Below are 12,128 nucleotides of genomic sequence, written 5' to 3' on the forward strand. Positions count from 1 at the left end.
TTGGTGAAATAAACATGATAGCATGGCTAATTAACAAGCTAATATCGATTATTATAGATACCATATTACAGTGAAACCAAGTTTAGATTAAGGCTAGTGACAATAAGTGGCCTCACAAAGATATAAGTATAAATTGTGTGTGTGTGTGTGTTCAGCTGTATGAAAGTGATAAACCAAAGGTAATCTATCTTGAAATATCTCTTTGCAGATGTGGATGATGAATTTGAGTAAATATGTGTTTTGATAAATACCATGTCAAAGAGCCAGAGAGCTGAACAGAGAAGTAAACAAAATATATTCATAATATAACACAACTCTAATTTGTCTATTAGATAAATTCATGTAATCTGTTTATATTAAAGGCCGACACGCTAGTGAATAGTAAACAACTTAAACTCTACTTTACAGGACTCGGATATTTCTATAATATATCAGTTTAAGAACGAATGACACAGTCAGAGTCCCATATTCTTCTACAATCATGGAGCAGGAAATAAACATCAACTCACAAACACAACACTTACTCTCTCCAACTATCAGTGGGGACACTTTGTTGAAATAATGAGTTTCTTTTATCTAGTATTATTAGTCCTGCACATACAGGCATTTGGAAAAGCACAAAGGGGAACAGGAGAGGTGCAAGAGGCAACAAGCAATCAAATCCACATTGTAAATCCTGCATATATGTACATGTACAAACATACAAAACTGTCATTCATGAACATGCAAGCAGCGTAACTCCACAAAAGTCATGACATACATGCAGACAAATATGCACATCTGCACAAAACAAGATCTCGCTGATGATGACAAGTCAGTGCTGTACTGCCTTGTTGGCTCCAGTAGTATAGGGAGCAATGAATACTCCCCGCTTAATTAACACATTGTAACTAAACATGCAACCCATGCATGTGTGTTAAAAAGATAAGAGAAAGTAAGAGAGATTTTGTGGCTCACTGTACACACTGCTGCCTGGCATTTAGAATTTAAGAGCTAAACCAGAAACCTTTCTGAAATGAAATTAAATAAAGAGAGGGGACAGAGTGTAGGAGAAAAGACAGAGATGGAAGAAAGACAGAGAATTACTGCAACAAGAGTACTTTTTTCCCCTCATCACTCTCCCCAAAAGGCCAAGTGACAATTTGAACCATTACCTGAAGACATTACCTCTATCTGAACCAAGCATGTTGAGAAGAGACAGGCTTGTGAGTGAGTGACAGGGTGTGTGTCTGTGTGAGAGACTGTGAGTACATCAGTAAAAGACAGTGAAGGAGTCCGAGAAGAAGACATATGTATGATGACCATAATGACATATGGTGAAGATATGAGAGAAAAAACAGAGAATATATTTATTTACAGTTGTCACAGAGGGCTTATGTACCACTTTAACTAGTGGTAGTTATTGCGGCACAGCAGGTGTAAGAAAGAAAAGCACTGACATAGGGAAGATGAGTGGCACTGAAGACTACAAAGCAGATAGAAACATCTAGAAATGTTCTTTTTCTCACACTGTGTGTTGTTATCAATGGAATAAATCTCTAATGTCAACATGACTTTTTTCCCATAATCAAAAGCATCTGTTGTAATTAATCAACTGGTGTCTTAATTGATATAATACATTAACTTATTGATGCCAACAGTAAAGTTCTGTTTAATATAAAACAATATGAACAATGTGCCAGTGTGCTTTTTACACTCACTATCTATGTAGTTGGACACAGTCCAAGTATATAGAGTATCATGTATAACCAGTCGGTAAACTCAAACTTCACAATAGGCCACTCATAACCCTACTTCGAACCATGGCTAATTTCATGGCTTGCCTCATTTCAGATCTTCTCTATTGCCCAGAGTTACTTTTGTCAAGATGGTTTGCAATTGGTCAATGGTGAAAATTCATGTGTCAAAGCTCAAATTCAAATTTAAGGCTAAACTTAAAGAACTATGATAAACTTGTAATGTGTGAAATGAGGGGAAACCTGAGAAGTTAGCATAAATTGAACTTTAACAAAGAGATAATCTGTTATAACTGGTATATAAATGTTACTGTGGTTTACATTTATAATGCAAGTGCATCCAGGTTTCATTACTGCTAAACTTGTACATGTACAGTAGCTGTAGGGTGCAAATCAAAATAAAACACAAATCAATTTTAGTTAGGTCACCCAATAAACTGATCTGCACAGAGTCAATATGACTGGGCAACATAAGACAATAAATTCAGTGTTTTGTTGTTATGAGCATCACAAACATGTTAGGTGTATTAAGCAGGGAGATTGGTCACCTCAGAGAACCAATCATATTTCCCAAAAGAACAGATCCTTCCAAACAGGTTGTTCTATGGGGAATACAGTGAGATTTTTAAAAAAGATGTTTGTCCACTGAGAAATCTTAGGGGACGAGACATCTCCACAAGAGTCCAATCAGGCATGAAGCTCTTTAACCAGTAAACATTAGGGATTTACTGTGTCCACAAGTCTACAGAGGATATGAAACTGTAACACTACCACAACAAGCAAAGAGATCTATATCTATTTACAACTTGGTTCCTAAGCTGTAATTTGTAAGAAGATGCATGTCAGTATGTGGGACTGGTTCAGTTTGACTAAATTAATGAAAAGAAGTGTATATAATGCACTGCTACTTTTTAATTTATGTCATAACCACACAACAAAAAGTTCAAAATACATTTCACAAGTAGTTCACAGTTTGATTTGTAGTTCATCAACCGTTTAGAATTGAAACTATTTGACAGTTTTACTCTTGGGCATGCAAACGTTATTAATGCCAGCACCTATTCAAGTGTCATTATTTACAGTAGTTGTGGTTCAGCAATTTTGTGTGATGTGGGTACAGGTTGGGAACTGTGGCATAAGTTAAAACTGTATAAAATTCACTTTATGGGCTCATAACTATTTACAGTGGCAAGAGAAAGTATGCAAACCACTTGGAATTTCATGGTTTTCAGCATTAATTTGTCATACAAATTCATCATGTCATTCATATTAACATATAATGTGCCTAAAGTAGTAACACAAAAAATGATATTTCATGTCTTTACTGAGAACAGTCAAAAACCTTATAGTTCTAGTGGAAAATGTTTGTGAACCCTTGGAATAATGACCTTTACATACTTTCCCTTGCTACTGTACTTTCTGAGGTTTCATATACTTCTTAGTACTTCATTTACTATGACAAGTATAATGGACTCTGCTTTACGATAGCAGCTGGGAGTGTTGTTTCTATATAATTCTGTATAGTTATATTTTGTAAGGTCTTAAACCTTGAACACTGTAAAGTGCCTTGTGATGACTTTTGTGATTTAGCGCTATATAAATAAACTGAATTAAATTGAATTGAATTACAGTTCTTATCAGCACAAAGATGTTTTTGTTACAACCACCATGTAGATCAAGCAAGTACTGAATTCAAAGTTGCTATAACTAACCTGTTTATTTTCAGTTGCACCTGCAAAGATGGATGATTTTAGTGGTTTCAAGAATATCCTCCTTAAAAAAACAAGCTGCCAGGTAAACTAAATTCATTTATGACAACTTACTATAGTTTATGTGACAACTGTGGACACTTTAGGTGTAATTTTACATTAAATAAAAATATACCAACTCATATGTATGTAGGGCTGACAGTAGTTGATACAAATAGACAAAAAAGACATTACTACGTTTTACTATTTAAATGAAAATGCAAAACAAACATTAACAGGTACTAAAAGTTGTGTAACTACCTCAGCCAAACTGCAGCAGCAGTGAGTTTTTCCACAGGCAGCAGGAATCAAGCTAAAAGGGGAATTAACTAACGCAGTCTAACAGGCTACAGTTGGCATTTTTGCAACATACAGGCTGCAGCTTAGTATCTACAGAGAGTATCAAAGGGGAAAGAGTCCACGTGAGAGCTGATAATACACTTTGTACTGATGGAAATAGTGCTGAGTCTGCAGCAACAGCTAAGTATGTAACGTTAGGAGTCAGTAAGGAAGGAGAGCAGGTCTGTAGTCCATACGTTTGGAAGACTGTTGCTAACTTCGATTGAGTTTGGACTGTGTTTTATCTTTCAACAGTGGAGTTCTTCACAGAGGGCTAATCGGCCATGGTTTTAATAATTATTAAAATGTGAAACGGTTTGACCATGGTTTACTATGAAACTGGTAACCTTCTCATCCTTAGTTTGAATTGTGTTTCTTCTGAATGAGAATAAATCAAAATAGACTATAGAGCTATGTGTGGCAGTTGGCTAAAGAAAGTGCGTGCTCTGCTGCGTGTTCAGTATTGTTTCCAAGGCCTTTAATCTGCCCTTCTTGACCAAGATGAGAGGAATCATGTCTTTCCCTAAAAACCCCAGACAATTTTCCTGGTGGTGTTTTGTTGGACAGATGTCTACACTTCTCTGATCATTCAGTATCATTAATAAAAAAACAAATAAAAAAAGATTTACAATTTGTAATTTGTGTACAAATGTCCATGAATTTGTTGTAAGTCGTAAGACAGTTAGTATAGTAGATCTATTTGATGTAAATAGTTATTTTGTCAGCTTTACCAGTAGTGGTAAGAGCAAAAAACATTTTCTACAAGAGGGGCCATGAGGAGTTGAGAATATATGATGGCAATCCATCTACTGGATTTCAGCAGTATAAGAAACACAAGGAAAAGGACACAACATGTTCAGGGCGATTAATCATACTTATTCAATATCTAACAAAATCTGCTGAACAAGATTTAATGTAATAGTATCAAATCAGTACACCTGTACACACAGCTTGAAATAATACTTGTTAGTAAAACGTACATTGGGCCTTACTAAAGTGAAACCAAGTTTGCCATTTATCCTTCTCAACAACTTTTATCTAGGATTTCATCTGAGACAGTGAAACCTGGGAACTTTCAGATTCAGCAGAATGACAATGGCTCACACAGCTACATATTCAAAGCCCTGACAGGACAAATCATGTGATGTTTCATCAAGCATCAGTTTAAGGATATTATTAATTCCATCCAACAATTTGGTATAAATGGAGACAGACACATATTGTGGGCTCTTGAGGAAATTTAGAATCAAAGAATTTAGACTTTCAGAAGCATTTCAGGATTGGTTGTTATATTCAATGGATATCATCATTTTATAGCTTACGGGTTGAGTATTTGTGTAGCCATTAGGCTCTCACAAAGGGGGCCTCAATCACACAGGGACAATGATCGTGTGTCTGTCAAATTCAGTGTGTGTTTCAAGCTGTATGTTTTTTTATGCAACTGCCTTAAGGTCTTACCATCACAGTGATATTTTCTTTCAGAGAGTGTTCAGTCTCTGTCGGCTGGGGGCCGAGGGCTGAGTCACTGCTGCTCCTCACCAACAGGGGGGTGTCTGTAGAAAACATGGACACACACACAGTCACAAAATTAATAGGACGAGGCAGCATTAAGCATTTTTCCAATGTTGTCTACTCTTTTAGATCTGGGCAGGTATCATCTAAATACATTAGTTGTAGTAGTCTTCTAAAGCAGCTGTCTACCTTATGTGTCATTCCAGTATGACACATCGGGACTACATTCTTTAAACTGTTAATAAAACAATAAATGTAAGAATGGTGTGTATAGAGAATCATTATCTTTAGTGCATCAGAATAAACAGCAGGTTTCTCTAATACATGTATAGCAAGTCCACACACACAAACCAACTCAACTGTCTTAAAACTCCTAGCGCTATCTTGATGGAGTCACAGTTCAGCAAAATTCATGTCTAATAATAATATTTTCGTTGACAAGATACAGACCCCGAGCTAGTCTTGCCACACTACAAAAAGAAGTCTAAGTGTGTTTCTTTATGGGTGTCAAGGCATGATGAAAAAGAAATAAGGAGGAGAGATGGATATTTTTATGTTGTTAGGGTGACTAAACAAATTTCTGCTCTGTCACTGAAATGTGTGATATTTAGCTTTCAAAAAATAAGAAATCTGCTGTTTTGTGAAACTATGGTGCTAATCATGAAAGGGGTTAAAGAAAGAATGCAAACTACATAAGAATGTGACACACATATTAATAGGAAGAAATGTATAAATGTATCTACATATCAGTATAGAAGCTGCAGATTTTAAACAGAAGGCAACAACATTTACTTTTTTTCTCAATAGTGAGAAGTCAAACTTTCTGAGTTATCAAAAAATTGCATCAGAACAGACTGTGCTGTATGCCACAGAAAACACAAACCTCCATGGAAACAAGTCTACCATTTTTAGCTTGTTAAAAGAAATAAAGAGTGATACAGTGTTATGAGATGTGGTAGGTGGGCATTTAGTAAAGGATACAAGGCAACGAAGGCAAGCAACAGCAGCACAGCAAACTAAAATATTCACGGTGTGAATGAAACATGGTCTCCATGTCCCATTAGGTCTGTTCCGAAAGCTGTAGTGTGTAAGACGTTAATGCACGAGCGCTTCCCTAAACATCCCCTCAGTGAATACACTGGTGTTCATGCATCCAAATGGCCAATAAATGGCTGATTTGTGAATGTGTGTATGCAGGTAGGTAACATATAACAGCATCTCACTCCTCACATCTCATCAGCATGTTGCATAAAATCATCATTAAAGAGAAGCTGATGGATGAAACATATCACACTGTGATCTGTGTGTGCTGCAGCTGCTGGAGCTTGGAGACACGGTCAAACAGAGAAAAAAGTCAAGACAACAGAAAACTATTTATATAAATAACATTTACAACTGGGGGGAGTTATTATAATCTATATGGTACACTTCCAATTCTCAAGTCTACTATAATGAAATTCATAGGCCCATCAATCCATATATACATTAAGAACACTGTCATGTTGGTTTCTATAGTTCAACTGGGAATACAATGAGAACGTGGTGGTGTGTGTGGAGGGAACTCTATATGACTGGACTAGTCAGAACATATGCCAGATGATATTTGTGGGGTCATATATTGATTTGCACAAAATGGACCCTTGGTGCTCTTAAGACTGGCTGTGGGGGGTATGGATTACATCAAACCCCTAATCAATTCATCTCTTCAAAGAAAGGCAATGAAACAGGCATGTATGGATGGAGGACAAGAAAGATAAAAATGACTAACACAGGAAGGAGAAAAAGGCATTAAGGGAAAGACGGAGAAAATAGAAATACAGCAAAGTGCAATAAAAATAAAGACAGCAGTACACAAAAAAACAAACTAAAATCACGTCACTGTTATAGCTTCCAGCTGTAGACTGAAGAAAGCCCGTCAGAACTCAAAAACATAGACGAAGGTGGTGAAGTGGATTGATGACAATAAGTAGGGATTACGAGTGTTTCTCTTTTGTCTATGTGCATGCAGGGGTTGTAAGATCAAGTTTTGTTCTTCTCGATTGTCCTATATTTTCCAGCAGTAATATTACTGTACATTACAGATATGGACTACATCGAACACACCCCATGTAGTGCATGAGATGAAACTGGTTGTTGTCTTAGAGTATTGTTATTTGAATCAAGTTATTCTCTCTTCCTGGTTTTAGATTTAATGACATTTTCTATGTGCCTTAATTCAAAACAATAAAAAGTAAATGAGACACGTGAGTCGTGACGGTGCATGTATTGGCTCACAGTCCCACTACAGAAGGCCTCTGAAATTGAAACAAACAGATGGAATTCCCCTATCATTAATTTGATTATTTCCGTTCACACCTTATCTACTCTGTGGCATCAAAAAATGTCTTCTGTGAACAAAATCTATTTCGATCTTCGTTCAGTTATGTTCTGATGTATGTCATTTGACACTTAAGATCTCGGCATAGTTTCCATCGTTGTAAACAAAGGAAATAATGGCAGGAACATGGGTCACCACTCAAAAGACCACTGCAATCAGAGAGTTCCCCATTCGTTCTAATCCTGAATCCTGTATGCTAGCTAAATCACTTCAGCACTTTGATTCTTGATTTGAAGCTATGGTGCTCATCAACACCTTGGTGAGAAATATCATGTCACTATTAACTGCTGGCTAAGTAAGAAAGAAAGACAGACAGTAGAAGGGACGCGATATTGAGACCAAAAAAAGGCAACAAAAGTATGGGTTTAGAAATATGGAGGTGTGTACCCGAAAGGGAAATTGTGTAGAAACTGTGAAGCCAAAAGAAGATACTGAGAGACAGAAAAGGGTGGCATGAAGCCAAACTGTGAACAGGAGATACTGTATAGAGAAAGAACTGTTGCGACTGTGAGACTGAGACAATTGGTTTAAGAGAGAGGTAAAATATGAGACAATGATAGAAGCCTAATTCTGACCTTCTCACACTGACAGTGATAGTCTCCAGAGCTCTGTTACCTCTAATCCCCCATGACAGTCACACATTACCACTAATCTCTGCTGACAGCCGACCATACTGAAACAGACTAAACTTCCTGTCTTAACAGTGTCTGGATCATACAGCTAAGGCCGCTTTACAATTCAGGAAGGTCATACAACCTGAAATTTTTATTTTGCCATTACTGGTAAAGTATAACTGTAGTTTAGATGCAGGATACATGATAAACTGTGAAATCAGCTGATTTCCAATTCAGTCTGGACGTTTCTGAGGTGAATAAACCGCTTGACATCCAAATAAACTTGCACATTTGTGACTGAAATATTAATGACAACCTTGACAGATTATGTTTAAATGTCAAGGATGGTACAGAGTGTGCCGCATACTAAATATTGACACAATTCATAACAAAAATCTGTAATGGGCTGACATCAGGAGATACGTAACAAATAGGTTTTGGCCATCTCCAAGTACACACAATCCATCATCCACAGTTTGTTTTGTTAAGTCAAACTTCAATTTGGACTAGTCACAGTGACAGTGATAACTCCTCTTGCACTCTCATCTATATTGAACACAGGCACTTGAGTTGAAATAAGACAGATAGCGAAGAAGGAAGGGAGAAAAAAGAAAATGGAAAAACAAAGACATGCAAAGGTACAAATACGTCACATACAGGGGTCTGGTTCAGGTAACAGTAACCAGACACAGACACCAGTTTTCACTCTGCAGCCTGAATGAACATACACTTCCTGTCTTCTCCTTCTTCTCTATCTCCTGCTTTCATTCCTTTTTATCCCAATCTCACAGACATGCTGCCAACATTGCAACTGTTAGGATCTTGTTTTTATCAGTACCACACAGACAATCGCTATGACAACCTGACCTTTGTCTGTACCTTATATCAGTAAATAGGGACTGTACTTGATAAGTCAACAGGAATTCCACCCACAACAAAGACTTAAGACAACTGATATTTCTTCTTTTCTTTTATGATTTTGATTTACTGATTATTCATTTCAAATTTAGCCTTCCCTCAAAAATGGCTATCCCACTAACTTATCCTAGCATATTTAGCCACAGAGCCTGTTTCTTGTTTAATGAATTACGGCATTGACCCGTCTATGCACTGACCTTTAGGTTACAACTAAAAGGTAAAAAGGTTCCCAAAGGACTTTTGTCTTTAAGAATCAGCATTTGGTCTCTGAGAGGCAGAAGGGTCAAACTCAGAGCAGTTGTGGTTGCCAGAGTTTACATGGATTGGCATGTCTTCAAATACTTCTTTCAAATGTCCTAGTGACAAATGCCAGAACTTAACTATTCCCAGTTCGTCCAGATAGCAGATAGGCCTCTCAGTAAAAAGGTACACTACTGGAATGATTTCAGAATGTATTTACATATCTTAGAATAACATTAACTATTACATTTTTGTTACTTCACTGTTTACTGAAATATTCATAGTATGTCTTACAAAAAGATTTTACTCACTGGACTTCAGGGCTGAGGAATTGACTTCAATCTCCCCGCCTGTGATTGGCTGGAAGACTGAGAGCTCAGACTGGTACAGGTCAGGACTGGGTGCTAGGCTTGTGTTAGCCGTACCCCTCTGCTGGGCTTCCTGCTCCTCATACACCGCCATCAGCTAAAAAAAAACAACATAATGTAGCTGGTTATTCTTTACTTTCTTCTGTTCTTTTTATCTATTATAAGCACAGTGTGAGAGCAGCATAGCAGCATTTTGCCCAAAGATTCTTATATAACTTCACTCACACTCACTCAGGTTTTCCATTTGTAACTCCTTTGCCACTCTGCACTCAAACTAACAGAAAGCCTACTCCAGTGCGTTTTACAGCCACTGTGCAAATTGCAGTCATTTACTTGTGTTATAAAACAAAAAGCTAAATTTACAGATAGCATTAATGTATATAAAGTCAAGGAAAATGACAACAGTTGATATCAGAGTCAATCTGTGTTAAAAAAACCTACCCAAAGACTGATGTCTTTTAAACTTTAAAATTAAAGCCGGTGTAGATTTTCACAGTGGTTCTTCAAATAAAACATAAACAAGGATACAACACAGGTTTTAGAAAACTGTCCGTGGTTATGTGTATGTGCATGCACAAAACTTGTGTGTTACCTTGTGGATGAGGACACTATAGAGTACATCTAAGGAGCCCAGCATTACAGAGAGTGTGTCTACTGATTAACAACAGACTCCATTCGTTTCTCCCCTTTCCGTGTTTGTGAAACCCTGCTAGCTCTAACTGTGTTATATAGTGGAATCCCTTTCTATTGAGTATTGCACTGAGTCTGCGTTTAGCCAAACATGGGACTCAACACAGTATTCTAGGGGCCTCCATGCAAATGCTGAATAGACCTGTGTGGGCGCGTGTGTGTGTATATATGTGTGATGGTGCCTATAGTGGCAAAGAGTAAAGAAAGGGGACTTTGCCAGTAAAGCCAGAGGCTTCCTGCTGCACTGGAACTCACAAGTGTGCAGCACCGCTCCCTCACACAGAGACGAGAGCAAACACATGCATGCAACAAACAGACACAAACCATATGGAAGTGTTCACACAAGCAGACACCCAGTTCTAAGTTACTGCACTGTGATGGCTGTCTCTTCATAGCTTCTGTTTTAGCCGCCTTGTGACAATAAAAGCAAATTTTCATTACATGATGCAAATGATTTTTTTTCTTGTTTTGTTTTTTTAATAATGAATTAGGAACAGGAATACACCAATAATAGCTCCATGGTGGTTGTGATTTAGTTCAACTAGAGAATGTAATTTGTTTTATCACATTTGAACAATAAAGACTTTAATAAATATCATTATAAACATTAATATGTAATTATAAATGTCAAAAATATATCATTTTTTGTTTCGCACATATATTTTTTCAATTTGCATGTAAGTATAGTTAACTTAATGTCATTAATAAAATAAAATAAGTAAAAGCTAAAAATATTAGCAATTGTGTATCAGTGCTATATATACAGTACGCTTTTTTCAGCACTAGCTGCAGTATCAAGTTAGACTGTACAGTATTGCACCTTTGTCACCATCCTCCCCATCCACATCTCACTAACTACTCAGTACACACGATGTCTCTCAGTCTCTCACAGTCATATTCTGTCACACTCCCCACTTCCATCTGTTTAACACACATCATTCTCATTGTCCTGCTACATCCTCCTTCCTCCTGTATATTAGGCTTCATCTTAAACATTTTCCTCATACCTTTAGATTTGGTTGTTTACTATTCTTTAGCCAATATCTTCATTTTCTCTACATCTTCCTGGCTTCCACTACCTTTCTGTTTTGTTAGTTACACACCTCTTCATCCAGCAGCTATGTGCAAATCCTATTCTAGAAAAACGCCTCATATCTTATCCAGTTTCAGTAAATATGCCTGTTACAGAAAGTCTGAACAAGACTAATAGCTTCCAGATAAGCACATACACACACACTGAGGTAGAGGATTTTTTTTAAACATCTAAGAGAACTGGGACGGGGAGAAAAATGGTAAGACAAATTCTACATAGCCTTGCTGAGTGTCTTAAAAAGCAGAGGTGGAAAGAAGGAAAGACAGCCAAACGAGAGAGGGGAGGACTTTGTCTCTGTTCTCTCCGACAGGGTACTCAAAGACCTGCCAAACAAAATGACACCACATTCTGAGCATGGGTGGGGAGGGGGCAGACTACACAGAGTGAAAGTAGTGGGAAAAAGCAAGAAATGGCCATGGAGCATGTGAGAGACAGAAGCTGACAGAGAATTAGAATTCTCTGTAATGAGGGGTACTGACAGATCTCATGTACT

At 37.3% G+C, this 12,128-nt stretch overlaps 1 protein-coding gene across 7 annotated transcripts in view; it reads right to left on the reverse strand.

The window, feature by feature from the left end:
* LOC113172885 (partitioning defective 3 homolog B-like) overlaps window positions 1-12,128 on the reverse strand; it is a 172,917-nt gene that overhangs the window by 123,312 nt on the left and 37,477 nt on the right. For all 7 annotated transcript variants that reach the window (XM_026375939.1, XM_026375944.1, XM_026375942.1 and 4 more), the window contains exons 4-5: window positions 9,796-9,949; window positions 5,282-5,376 (exon numbers count right to left, since the gene is read on the reverse strand). In XM_026375939.1, the coding sequence (XP_026231724.1) occupies window positions 5,282-5,376; window positions 9,796-9,949 (249 nt within the window). The remainder of the gene's footprint in view (window positions 1-5,281; window positions 5,377-9,795; window positions 9,950-12,128) is intronic.

The sequence above is a fragment of the Anabas testudineus genome, chromosome 21 (genome assembly GCF_900324465.2).
Source record: "Anabas testudineus chromosome 21, fAnaTes1.2, whole genome shotgun sequence".
Lineage (NCBI taxonomy): Eukaryota > Metazoa > Chordata > Actinopteri > Anabantiformes > Anabantidae > Anabas > Anabas testudineus.